The sequence below is a fragment of the Kryptolebias marmoratus genome, linkage group LG4 (genome assembly GCF_001649575.2).
Source record: "Kryptolebias marmoratus isolate JLee-2015 linkage group LG4, ASM164957v2, whole genome shotgun sequence".
In the NCBI taxonomy this organism is placed as follows: domain Eukaryota; kingdom Metazoa; phylum Chordata; class Actinopteri; order Cyprinodontiformes; family Rivulidae; genus Kryptolebias; species Kryptolebias marmoratus.
This window is the reverse complement of record NC_051433.1, coordinates 6313284-6327037: the sequence shown is the minus strand read 5'-3', so window position 1 is coordinate 6327037 and position 13754 is coordinate 6313284. Positions and strand designations below refer to the sequence as shown.

Here is a 13754-nt window from a genome sequence, read left to right as displayed (position 1 = left end):
GGTTTATTTTTGTATTAGGTTTATTGTTTCTTTAATTCCATTATTGGGTTTCCCCATGTTTGGTTTCATGTTGTAAGTCCGTGTGTAGTTCTTGCTCCCTGTGCCTTTTGTGTTCCTGTCATTATTCACCTGTCAGCCTGCCTCAAGCACCCACACCTGTCCCTTGTTTCTAATCAGTCATCTGTGTCCACTAACTAATCACCCTCAGCCTTTAAAACCAGTTCATCTTCTTCACTTCCCCACTGGCCTGTGGTCACTTGTGCTGTCCGGTTTTCCTCGAGCCTCGCCCCTCATGGTCCCTGGAAGGCTGGTTCTTGCAAGGTTTGCTTTTTAGTTTTTTTGCTGCCACATCAGCATTTTGTTTTTTTTTTGTTTGAGCTCCTTGTCTGCCTGCATTTGGGTTTAAATCGTTCTACCACTACTCCACGCGAAGAAATTAGTAATATAAAAATAACTTACTAGACTGACATGTTTTTGATTAAAAATTAGTTTTATTCATTACAACCACAAAATCATACAAGAACTGAATATTTGTCCTTATTTTTGTCCTTCCCCCCCCCCCCTTTTGTTAAATAACCAGAAGTTGCACCACAGTGCAAGTTCATGTCATAAACTTTCTGCTTCACATCTGCATACAGCATGAATACAACATACAAGATTACACTTTTAAAAACATGTCATGATATGCCCATAAGTCTAATGTGAAATTTGCATGTTCAAGTATTTAGAAAACATTATCTTGTAGTTAAAGTCACTCTCAGTAACACCGGGACGCTTGATGGTGCCAGCTGTTACTTCCTCAGGCCTCGCTTGCTCCTGCTGCCCTTTGAGCTGAAAAAAAAGAGACTTTCTGATTTGTCAGATCAGACAACAAACATCTTCCACGGTTAGTGTTCATCTGCAGAGCTTAAAGTACCTTGAAATATATCTTTGATAAACCTGTCTGACTGGTTGAGATCTGTTCTTTCTATCTTCTATCTGACATACGAGCAACTTATGGACTGTGAGTCACATCTGGCCCGTTAGCTGTCCCCGTCCAGCCCGCAGGAGGTCAACGGAAAATCAGAAATCAAGTATAAATCATTCTGCATGCAAATCTAAAATCTTGGATCCTGGAAACTGGCTTTTGCAACACTTTTATTTTGAAGGGGACTAGACTACTGGAGCTTATGTGGTGGCCTCTGTGAAAGCCACTGAAGTCAGTGTTAAAGCACAGCGCTTAGTTTTTATTGCTGTTATTAGATGGAAGCGGGCACAAATGCAGTATCAAAGCCTTTGCTGTCCACACTGGAAAAGCAACAAGAGATCTGAACATTCAGGAACGAAGAAGTCAACGCTAGTTTTCTCAGATCTCACAAAATAGTGAAAAAAACGAACAAACAAATAAAAATAACAGGAGTTTATCAGCGTGTTTGGGGACCTCTGCTGCATAACTGTACCCTGAGAAAAAAAAGGAGCAGGGAGAGGAAAACTTTCCACACATGAGAAGGCAGCAAATCCAGATGCAGATCCTGTGTCAGTCACAATCACCTGCAGCTGCCCCTCACAGATTATCTTTGTAGGCTAAACGTTAATCAAGACAAAACAAGGTTTCCTGTTCAAATTTGTCTGACTTTTATTCTTTCATTTAACAAAAAAATTGCTAAATATTTGTTTACACAAGTAGAACAGAATAAATCTATAAAAGGGAAAGCTGTTTTGGAGTTATCTTTAGATGAAGATGACATCATTAGGCTGCTGCTTCCCTCACTGACACTCCTGTGAGTTTTTCTTAGCCGTTCACTCATAAAATTGGACTTACCAACAAATAGTTCCCTGCTAATCTTATCTGCAGTTGCTACACAGCTTTTGACCCCGCCTGATGCAGCTTATGTATATGGCATACTGTACATTTATCAGTTTTAGCTGTAACTACTCAACTGATTTATTTTTATCAAACTCATTTCTAAATACAATTGGTGGTTCGGTTTTATGGGCCAAGTTTGAGTCGCTGTTTTATAACTTACAACAGCTTCACCTGATTTCACTGCTCCATAAATTGAGACATTTCACCTGAGTCTAACTGCATATATACGATGTTTAGATAAACCTGCTTGTTAAAATCCTTCTGTCATTTTAACCAACCAACCAAGAACTGCTCATTCTGTCTGCTCCAATCTGCTCAGATGGGTGTGCTCAGAAATCTTACACCCTGTTGACAGAACGCTGGCACGTTAGTCACTAATGTCTCTTAAAAAAAAATATAAAAAGTCTGTTTTAAAACAATCAGAGGGGAGATGAAAAGAGGAATCTTCAGGAGAACCTTCTGCAAACACATTTAGTCTAATTAAATTTCTTATTTTCTTCTGTCTTGGCAAAATGCCTAATCTGTAGTCCAAGGAATATTATCAGTTATTAAAACTAATGTTTCATGCATTAGGATATGCAGTGAGGAAGCTCTCACACACACACACACACACACACACACACACACACACACACACACACACACAACACTTACATTTTCTGGTGATCACTGACTCGATTTCTCAGCACTGTGATCTGTGCAAAGCAAACACAAACATCGACAATCACTTAAATAAATGATGTCTTGTACCCATTCTGATTATGTGGATAACTATTAAACAGAAAACTGATTCTGGTTATTTTGCACATGAAAGAAATCTATAATAATTTGTCACATTTAATCTTCACATGTTACAGAAGAATTAGAAAAAAAAACAAGCTCGTCCAGAGAAGTGACAGGTAGACTCTGTCTGAAGAGCTCTTCAGAAAATGCTTTTAGAAAAACAGATTACTTGTGCATTAGGGAAGGAATTTCAACAGATAAGCAAACTATTTAAACAATCTAAAGACAGCTCTCTCCAAGATAGTTAGTTCCAGTTGTAACGACTGAGAATCTGGTTGGATCGTGTCTCGCCGTGTGATTGAACCTTGCCCTGCAAACGAGACTCCTGAAATTACACAACAGGGATTTTTATACATTTTACCTCATACTTCTGCTTGGAGTAAGTGTCCTGAAGTTCAAATTTCTCGGCCTCCAGCTGGCGCATCCAGTCCCACAGTTCCTTTGCCTTTTCTCTGAAAAATAAAGTCAAAAAGGCAACAGATCTGATTTTTACCTGAAACTAGCTGTAAAAAAATAAACGTTAGAAATAAACTGAAATACAACTTACTCTGGCTTTAGGAGAAAAGACAGGAGTTTTAACTCCATATTGCATCTGTTTTACCTGAGTTTGTCCTCTTTCAGGTGATCGATGTTCAGCTCCTTGCGGCGATCGGTCAGAATCTTCTTCTTCTTTTCTCTTTCTGTTTGCATTTTTGTCCCAGGCTGTGTTTGCTGGGAAACATTAGAGCACAAATGAGTAAGTACTTTATGCACCCAGCAGGTTGTGAGTTCATTTCAGATATATATATATATATATATATATATATATATATTTTTATTTATTTAACAGAATCCTTACCTTGTATCCAGTAAAACTCAGATTCGACAGAATCAGCTTCTTCCTTGCATCATCATCTGCTTTCTTTTTTGCTTCTTCTTCCTCTTTTCTTGCTTTCTCTTCCTAATTGATGAAAAGCTGCATTACTTTTGACCAAACATATACAAGAATTTATGAGTGACACTGTCTGATTTGAGCTGCAGTGACTTTAATTAAAAATCTAAAGCTGCACATTTAATGGATCAATTACTTTCTAAATGTATTAGTGGTGACACATTCTTGGCTACCTTTTGAGATTTATTTGTCCTTTTGTCAAGATCAACATTCATTATACAAAAGGCACAAGTATTTCTTTATAAGATCTATTCCAATCACACATTTGTTTGGTAATTAATCACGCTTTCATTAGGGTGAGATGATGGAATTGTTTCCACTCACAGCGAGTTTGGCCTGCCTCTCTCTTTCTCTTTCTGTTCGGATCTTCGTCTGCTCAGCCCTCTCAGACCTGCGTTTCTCCTTGGAAAAACAATGAAACTTTCAGGCCTCAAACAAACCCTTCAAACTCAAAGGCAGCACAGTTCAGAAGCACTAAAACCTGCACACGTGCATTTAAACGTACCATGCGATCTGAGAGGACGAGCAGCTCTTCTTCCTCCTTCTTACGCTTCTCAAAGTGAGCCTCAATCAGAGTCTGCAGCTCCGTCAGGTCCTTTTCCATCCGTTTCCTGTGGATGTCCTGAAATTACAAGAAGAAACAGGAGCTGACAACACATTTAAACCCCCCCCGAAACAGCTTCTGGTTTCCGACCTGGTCAGTTCTGAGACAAACTCACATCAAAGTCCACTTTTTCTCCATCTGGGATCTTAGGAGGTGCCAAGCCAGGAACAAAACCAGGTCTGATGGAAAAGGGAAAATAAATAAATCTTTAACTTCCAATGTGCTACCTTGGGCAAATTGTACAGTGAATATATTTAAAAAATGTAGTTTGAGCTTTGATCTTACTTTAGCCTGGGCTTTGCCTCTTCTGTGTGTTAGTAACAAAAAGAAACAGCATTTTTTTTTATTTATGAGTAATTAAAAAAAATTAATTTGTCATTTTTTGAAAAATGTACCTCCTTCAGTTTCCTCAGAAGTGTCCGCTGAAAGACAAGATGAGCAATTATTCTTCATGCAAAAGCAGTTTAACAAGCTACACCTACCGCCTGCACACTGTTGCTAAATACAGTAGGAGGTGGCTGTCATTAACGACGGGACTGAAGTGTCCTCAGGCAGACACCGAGTGAGTCAAATAATCCATCAGCACTGACCACCTGTCAGAGCTAATGGACACAAGACACAAAAGCAAATACAGATTTGTTTTTGTGAGTTCAAACAAAGACGTTTTAGGTTATCTTTGCAGATCATTTATGTATTTTTCCCTCCCAAGTCTGTGATCAAAACCAAAGAAAAATAACAGAAAAAGGCAAGAAACAATTATCAAATAAAGATATATATACTGCATCTTTTATAGGTATATATATATATATATATATATATATATATATATATATATATATATATATATATATAATTTCAAACTTAATATGTAGCCACAATTTGCAAATCTAAAAACTGCAGTTTTAGCAACAAAACAAGTGCAGCTGCTCTGTATGGAGCATTCTTTGAGCCATCAAACTGAGCATGTGACGAGACAAACACACAAATGTATATTACCATGAGCAAATATTGATGTATTACGTGCACCCTCAGCTCTGTCTGTTTGCCCTCTAGAGTTGGCACAAAGTTTGGCAGGCTGTTTTACTATATAATCAAATCACACTCTTATTTCTACTCATGTTCTTAGATTTCAGTATTACCATTATTCCTGGTCACATTAGCATTCTTACCTGTCACAGCTGGAAATAAAGATTTTAAAATTTAAAATCATAATATGAGTTGAATATCATCAAATATAAGCTGAAAATGTCTTGAAACCCTTAAAAAGTTGAAATGCTGATTCAACATGTATACATTTGGAGATATCTAATTTATGATAAGATGTGAAGAGCATTATTTGATAAATGAAGGTCCAAAAGGTGCAAATCAAAAGCAGTGAACATATCTCCAATTATCCAATTTATCCACTCTGACAGTGAGATGTTAGGTCAACCATTTTAACTTTTTAAAGATTTATTCACTTTTTTTAAACTAGTACAATTGGAATTATCTTAAATGTTGTTATTTACTTGTAATAATGTGATTGTACGTATCTTTAATTACAATTCTTAGTAAGAATGTTATCAGGACCAGGAGAAATGTTATTATGGGGATTTAAAACAGTAACTAGTGCTAGCAGTGTGATTTGATTATAGAGTAAAACAGCCTGCCGTACTTTATGCCAACTCGAGTGACACAGGTCAAGTGTGTGTGTGAGAGTAGAGCGCACTCACACACACACACAAACACGTTATTGTTTGCTCAAGTTAATGTGCACTCATGCATCTCTCTTATTGCACGCTCAACTTGATGGCACAAAAAGACTCCAGACGTTTGAGGATTAAAAAAAAACAAAAAACATTGCAGGACTAAATTATCCAACAGTCTCCAGATCCAGTCAGTGTATTTTTTATAAGCCACTGAATTATCTAACAAAGGCCTTATTAAGAATCGGTAACAGAACTGTTGTTTTAGCTTAAGAAAACTTTATTTTAACTAGATAGCGACCATGCCTTTCTTTTTTCTTTTATTACGGGCAAAACTACACTGGATTATTCTATTTAAACATTAATAACTTCCTTTTTTTCTTCTTTTCTTCTGTGCAAAACAAGCTACAGTTAGCAAGAAACTGTCAAAGATACAGGTGGGCATGAAGCCTTAAATTATTGCCACCAATTTATATTTTTGCCCATTTAGTCTTTGTGAAAAGTAAACAAATTTATACAGCATTTTCATGTTAGATTACAGCAACGTTATAAACATCAACACCGGACATATTACAACACTTCATGCTATAGTTGACAAATCGAAGTCAAATGCAGAGGCAGTGTGAAAGAATAAAACTACCAGATGGTGACTTGAGCAGGAGTGTGTTAACAGGAAATGTTTTATTCATTAATTTCTGTATGGGGAAGGTTTGTTGACACAAAAGCTGTGACTCATTTTCTTAAACAATGCTGTAGAGCTAGATACTTTCCATCTCACTCATGAGAGAGAAATTAATTCTTGAGAAATTACTTTCCGAGTTTATTTTCTTTTCATAGTTTTTTTTTTCAGATTTCTTTGCTATCCACTTAAACTCTCTATTTGTGGGGAAACAACAGCAGCAGACAAGTCCTCCCTGCAGTAGAAGATGGAAACTCAACCTCATTCCGCTGCAAAGAAGGTAAGCCAAGCTGCATTCAGGAGGACCCCTAACAGGCATAAAAAATGAAAGTGGGCATTGTGCTCTGGCCACTGCTTCCCCACGGTCCTCCATTGAGACCATTCTGTGACCCACATTACTCACTGACAGCGACTGTGCTGCACACCGAGGGAGACAGGTGCTGCTTGGTTTCAGGAACAGCCAAGCTTTGCAGACATTTTCCCTCACGGACAGCCACACAAAGAGGACACATTTAGAGGCATAATTCTGTATCTGCTGGTCTGTGACCTAATGCACCTTTAGAAATGGAAGGACAGATCCTCTGGGATGATAACTAGTTTCAGACAAAGAGGGGGTGGCTGAGAGGCCAAAGGTCAACCCAGCAGAGAAGCAGAAAGACAGCTGCTGCCTCTGCAGTGGCAACAAGATGCCAAAAATACTGTAAAACCAGCAGCTTAGCAGATACAGCGTGTTAACTAAGACTCTTTGAATGCAAAGCTCAGTTTTATAACAAAGTGAGAGAAACATATCGCTTTTAGGTCTCTTTTAAACATGAATGTCGTGCATCACTTTCAGGCATTGTTGCTGAAAACAAACAATATCTTCTTCCTCTTTGCTTTACATCTACACCTGATTAATCTACAGAGTCAGTGTCTTTTCTCTGATGGAAGCAGATGTGTCCCATTACCGCCTAACAACATGCATCCATAAACGTCACTCCAGTGTCAAACTGTGGAGACTTATCTGGCTCGTGTGTGTGCTCACTGAAAACACAAACTGACTTACGTTGTTCCCTGAAAGACGAAGAACAGACAGAAAAAAAAAAACATGTTAAATGATTCCGTCACTTTTGTTAGCTTTCCTCTTCCGTCCGCAGAAATGAATCAAAGCAACTCACTCGTATGTGGCGTCTTCCGTGTCCGACATGTTTTAGGACGCAGTACCTGCACAGACAGAAAAGTAAAGAGTGGAATTCTGCTTTGAAAACAGCCTGAGGTGAGGGGAAAACAGCAAATCCAAGCACACCGACTTACCCAAATCTTTTGATATGTGCTTCAGACAACAGTCAGTGGGGAATTGTGTACTGTGTCTCTTTCTGTGGGTCGTAAGCTTTTAAACCCAGCAGGGCATCACATGGCAACAAAGCAGCCCACAGCCACAACTGGCTGCCACATACCTGCAAACAGATGGTAGATGGCATCAAGTAGAATAGGAAAACATGCGTTCTCCGTGGATCTGCATTGTCTATTTTTACCCCTGGAATCCTCGGCAGAGGAGCTCAGGATTATTGCTCCCAAAAGGTTTCAGTCTTTCAGCTCAGCCAGACATATGCAGCATGTTAGATTTAATCCCTGTAAACCGACTCCTGTGTGCACATGCTTACCAAGAGGCACGGCTAAAACTCCTCAGAGGTAAACAAACATTCATGCTTCACGCTGTGATTTTTCTGATCAACGGCACACTCTCGAGCCGTACTTGCAGTTATGTGCCATTTAATGATGCATTTGAGCATTTGAACCTCAGCTAGCTGGCTAGGGTAAGCGTAAACTAAAGCTCTCACCCTTTGTGGCTTTATCTTCAGCAACTCCCCTTTAATCCCTCATCTCTGCCCTCGCAGGCCATAACATGTTATCAACAGCACTTGTTATGACCACGCCACGCCTTCTGATTGTCCCGCAGCTCGCTGTTCAACTGCATCGGACTCCACAGTTGGGATTATGACTCAGATATCTCCCTGTGAGCTAAAGCCAACTTCTAACTTTGTTTGTGGGGTTGTTTGACTGGGAGTTTCCCCTCCACCTTAAAATTTCACTCACAGTTTGTTGTCTTCAAGAAGGTTTATTTATTCATTTCTTTTTTTTTTTTTTGCCATGTTAAATGTGGCAACATGTGGCCTTTTGTAATTTAATGTTTTATCAAGTCATCTCATAGACGTTAAACAGAAATTTTGTCTTTTTTTCTGCAGAACAGATATGTTTCCAGTAAACACACCAAAATCACCAGTGTTGAAATGACACCAGAGAATGTCTTTATTCGTCCACTTATATGAGTTTGAATTTAAAACTGTCAAAGCATTATTTTTTTTGACAGTTTAGACTTAAAATGTTAGTTTTGATCTGTTAATTGGTGGTGTAAACTGACTGTTGTTGATTTATCCTCACACTGGTGCTTTAACTCAGGCAGACTTGCAGTGCTTTGATTTTTTTTAAAAAATTAACACTCATAGTGTTAATTTGACACTCAACAGTAAGTAAGTAAGTAAAGGAATTACATATTGTATGTTTTTTCAAGAAAACAAACTGAAATGTTATGGAAAAATGTTCCTCTTTTTTTCCTTTTAACCATCAACTATCTGCCTCTGCTTTGTAGCATTCTTTTAAAATAACCAGTGATTTGTTCTTGTTCATGCAGTCAGATTTTTTTATTCAGTAATGAAGGAGGTACTGAGTGACACTTTTCTCCTTTCCTCCTAAAAAAGAGGAAACGTTTTTGGCACTAAAACAGTTACAGCTGAAAATGAAAATATTTCTCTTTAAGTTCCTTGACTTAAAGTTTTATTCTATCTAGGCCTGATGTCAGCAATAGTTTTATCATTGACTGATTTTTTTTTTTTTATAGTTTATATTTTAATCAGCCTTCATGAAAACTGTCTCCTTTATGATGATTCTTCTTGTTTCAGCTGGTTGTTGTTTCCTGTTTGTGTTTTAGTTTCAGAAGGAAGGGAAGCAACATGATAAATGCTTTTATTTTGATTTCAGCAGCCATTATTCTTGTCTTTAACAAATTGCAAGCTGTTAAGTTTTTTTTTGTTTTTAGTTTATGTAAAATTTTACGGATTATTTGAATAAGATCACTGAAACAAAGAGGTCTGTATTATACACAAGGGACGATCTTTGTCTTCTTGAGACTTTAATTATTCAGTAAAACTAAAATGAATTTGTTTTAATGACTGTAGTTCATGTTAGGCTGTGGCTTAATTGTCTTTCAAACAGAAACTTTTCCTTTCAGAAAGGTTGTCCTGTTGGGAAACACACGGTTTGTTAACTAAAGACAGACAACAGAAAACCTTTAAATTCAAATCATTTATCTTTGCTGCAGTCCTCATGTTTTCATTAGGAAGCTTTAAATTTCAACAGGTAATCTTGCAGAAACAACACTGGAATCCAGTGCTGTGAAAATCGTTGGTTTTAATCTGGAGCTTCTCCATAAACTGATTTTTTTAGCAAACACTGCCACCTTGTGTCAGAAGTGAACTGCAATTATTGGTGCAGAAGTTGAGCTCAGATCTGCAAAATATTTATTGACAAACATAAAATCCACAGCAACAATAAAAATGTTATTCTTCCCCCAGGTTCAATAAAAACAGACATTTTTGTTTCTCATATTAAAACAAATGAAAATGACCACATCTCATAGATAACTGGAAACCAGACAGTAAAGAGAAGTCATGTTTCATAAAAACTACATAAATAAAAAGCTGCTACTGATAGTTTATTGTGTTTTTAATTTTCTTACAACACAGGGTTCTGATTCTAGAGAAAGTAAAAGTTCTGTTGTTCTCATCTTGTTAACTTAATGATGTTTTTCTTTCTGCTGCTTCCTTCTAAACGCGTCGGCACAGCGAGCAAACTTGATTTAGAGATCTGGCAATTTGTTTTATGCTGGATACCCGTTCTGATGCAACCTGGGCTCAAACCTGCAGCCTCAGGATGACAGGACTGCAGCACTGACCACTGAGCTACTGCAGCCCTGTGTTCGATAACAATGTTTTATCATAAATCTGCCGTATTAATGGATATATAGTATATTGTTGTGTTCAATAAATAATGTAGGAGAAACAGATCATGATGTTGATGTACAGTTTAACAAATAAATTTAAATGCAACAAATTTAGGTACTGATGCAGATTAAAGGCACACTGCAAAGGATGAAATGGGGAACAAATTTTAAACTTTTGCGTCTTGCTTGCATATGGCTGACTTTTTCATGAAAATGTGATCTGCATAAAACTTTGGAGGTAAAGAAACCTTCACAGATATCACTGGAAGATTCTATTTAAAATAAAACCACAAGAAAGAGAAAGCAGAACAGGACCAGTTTAATTCAGTAAGCTACAGTTTATATAAAAAAGATACTGAATGTGATTACATTACATTTCATGTGACCTTGTGAAATGTTGAGCAGATTTTTTTTATATATATTTTCTTATATTCAGCACTCGGTGGACTGAAAGTGATGGTGCTTGACAAAATGAAAGGCCAGCTGTTTTAATTCTTTCAGGTGTTTTCACTGGTTTTGGCCTTTAGCTGCATCGAACATCTTTTTGCGGCCTTCCATGCCTGACATGGCTTCCACGTTCTTCCTCCAGTCACTCACCTCCACCGTCTTTTCCTGCAGAGCAAACATTAGGTTAAACTGACGGAGGACGCCATGCTAACGAGAACGAGAAAGAATTATGAAAACTTTGCATCCAAGCAAGGTAAACCGTACCCTTAATTTTACTTTTATTTATCTACAGATTTATTCTCTATTAGGAAAAGTAGAGGTAATTTGTTGCACACTTTATCAGTGACCTTTATGGAAAACATTGCAGAATACAAGCACATGTTGCATGTTTTCCCACCTCTTTCTGCTGAAGCTCACCTTTTCTGTGTCCTCCTTCTTGACAGATTTGAGGTTAGCTCGGAGATCCATCGACACCTTGTGTTTGGAGCCGAGCAGCGAGCGTAGGATGGCGTCGGCGGAGACCCTGACTCTTCTCAAATTGGGCCTCTTGAACTTCCCTCGTAGGTCCAGGACCTTGATGTTCAGGTCTTTGATCTGTGTGGGAGAATAAAAGGAGAAATTTGAAATAAACTAGAAAAAAAAAAAGCATTTTCTTTGAAAATGAAGTGTGAATGCTGAATGACTTTGCTGAAAAAGAAGCTGAATCTGAAAAGGTGAAGCTAAAAGGACCAAAACACTAGCTAAAAGTAGTAAAACAGCAGCCAAAAGCTAAAAGCAGAAAACTGTTAGCTGGAAGGTAAGAGTAGCAAAGGCTAGTAAAAAGCTAAAAGTGTAAAAAATAAAGTAAGTTCACTAAAACAGATTTCAAAAGAATGTTTTTGAAAGAACTAGAAAGCTGTTTTTGTATTTCCAAGGATACATTTTTTGTAAATTATCTTAAATATTTTGAAAAGTATAAAAGTAACAAAAAACTAAAAGTCAAAGCACACATCTCCTGAATGAGCTGAACATTTTGATATATGAATGATTAAAATAACAGAAGTAGTTAGAATTCAAAAATACAACAGAAAAAGAACAAAGAAGGAAAAAAAATATGCTGAATCAGCATTGACACAATAACTTGCATCTACTCTTTCAGGATGTTTAATTTACCTTTTAATAAGTAGAGTGCATGCTAAAGGGACATACAGAAGTATAAAAGACTGACGTTATGTGAATACGCTCGGTGTAACGGTGTAACGGTACCTCTCTGGTGTTGTGTAAGACTTTAGCTTCAATATCATATCTCTCCTCGTCCACCACATCTAACTTGGCATGTAGCTCTTCACATAGTTCCTGTGTGAGAACAAAAAAAGAAAAGTTATAATATCTGACCTTGTGGAAAATGTAGTTTTCTGAAACACCTGATTTCCGTGGTAAAGGTAAAGTTAGACCTTCAGCTCTGTTATCGGCAGGCCCATGATCTGAACTGCAGGAACTTTCTCTTCCAGGTACTTTGCTTTTTGCTCCTCTTTTTCTTCCATCTCCTGCTCCAGCTCCTCTTTGGCCTTTGCAACCATCAAGCTCTTAGAAAAAAACCCAGAAACAAGGTGCATTAAATGTCGGCAACAGATGATTGACCAAAGACACGAATGTCACGCATCCTGTTCAGGACTCACCTTCAGCATGAGCTTACGAGAAGCTGAGATTTTAGATTTCTTCTGCAAAGAACAAGTTTCTATCAAAGTTTGACATTTATTTGTTTAATATGAACTTGATATGTGTCAGTGTTGATTTATAGCAAGCCCTTTGTGTATTTATTCACTATTCATGAGCGCAGGTGTTATTTTCACCCATTAGTTTGTGACTACAGTTCACAAGGTGATGGGCTGATGTGCTTTTTTCCCTAATAATTAACTAGTGGAGCTAAAACACAGCCGACTAGTGAGCTTTTTAGTGTTTACTAGTCAAATAGTTAACTTTTTAGGTTGAACTAGTCATGCAGCGCACACATCTGACCTTCACCAGTTGACTAGTAGGCATCATTTGTGTTGACTAGTTTACATGCAAGAGTTTTTGATGCTTACTTGTACGACACAGTCATTGACTAGTTTGGCCCAGTGGTTTGTTAGTGCTTTAAATAGCCAGAGTCATACTAGTTGTCTGACTAGTATGACTCTGGCTCCAACTAGACAGACAAAAGTGCCACTAGTTGGAAGAAAGTGTTACTAGTAGGAGTGTTTGTTGTGCATCAAACTGTTGCACCACTGCGACCAAATGAGCAACTAGTGGAGTGTAGTCACTAACTAGTGAATAACTTTGTGTATTTACTGAATAAATACACAAAAGGCTTGCCATACCACTTATCAAACCTTACCTCTGGGCTGTGAACAGAACGGAGAAGAAAATATTCAGTTGAAGTTTGATTTCAGTTACTGATGAAATGAACTGATCGATCATATTTGCTGAGGCTAAAACTTGAATCTGGAAATAGAAAAATAACAAACACTTACGGCTTGTCAGGCATCTTGGCGATGTTGATTAACCCTGTGGGACAAAAATAAAGTTGTGCTTTTATGAAGTGGTAGACAATGGGGTCATCTTAGGGACAATAAAGACGACAATAAGATGACTTCCTCTTTAGCTCCAGTTCGGATTCCTCAAACCACAAGGGTCACAATCACCCAGTCACCTCCTGTTGTTGAAAACATAAACCTTTGCAGAACAGCAAAGTGATGGCAGACAAGGGGAAGCATGCAAC

At 37.7% G+C, this 13754-nt stretch overlaps 2 protein-coding genes and 1 long non-coding RNA gene across 3 annotated transcripts in view; 1 reads left to right on the top strand and 2 right to left on the bottom strand.

Annotated features, from left to right (window-relative positions):
* Window positions 1-530: 530 nt before the first annotated feature.
* Window positions 531-7960, bottom strand: tnnt2b (troponin T type 2b (cardiac)). Its single transcript, XM_025004326.2, has 13 exons — window positions 7822-7960; window positions 7686-7731; window positions 7574-7581; window positions 4560-4586; window positions 4450-4471; window positions 4280-4343; window positions 4066-4182; window positions 3885-3962; window positions 3468-3569; window positions 3231-3340; window positions 2991-3081; window positions 2501-2541; window positions 531-831 (listed from the first exon to the last, which is right to left on the bottom strand). The coding sequence occupies exons 2-13, from the start codon at window positions 7712-7714 to the stop codon at window positions 792-794; spliced, it is 729 nt and encodes a 242-aa protein (XP_024860094.1). The 5' UTR covers window positions 7715-7731; window positions 7822-7960; the 3' UTR covers window positions 531-791.
* A 132-nt stretch (window positions 7961-8092) lies between these two features.
* LOC112450284 lies at window positions 8093-11598 on the top strand. The gene is made up of 3 exons (XR_003038851.2): window positions 8093-8199; window positions 11186-11267; window positions 11458-11598. It is a non-coding gene; the product is annotated as an uncharacterized LOC112450284 (long non-coding RNA).
* Window positions 10867-13754, bottom strand: part of LOC108231684 (troponin I, slow skeletal muscle) — a 6214-nt gene continuing 3326 nt past the window's right edge. Inside the window, exons 3-9 of the mRNA XM_017408916.3 lie at window positions 13507-13540; window positions 13371-13377; window positions 12673-12714; window positions 12448-12579; window positions 12260-12349; window positions 11432-11608; window positions 10867-11179 (exon numbers count right to left, since the gene is read on the bottom strand). Of these exons, the coding sequence (XP_017264405.2) occupies window positions 11075-11179; window positions 11432-11608; window positions 12260-12349; window positions 12448-12579; window positions 12673-12714; window positions 13371-13377; window positions 13507-13540 (587 nt within the window). The 3' untranslated portion in view covers window positions 10867-11074. The remainder of the gene's footprint in view (window positions 11180-11431; window positions 11609-12259; window positions 12350-12447; window positions 12580-12672; window positions 12715-13370; window positions 13378-13506; window positions 13541-13754) is intronic.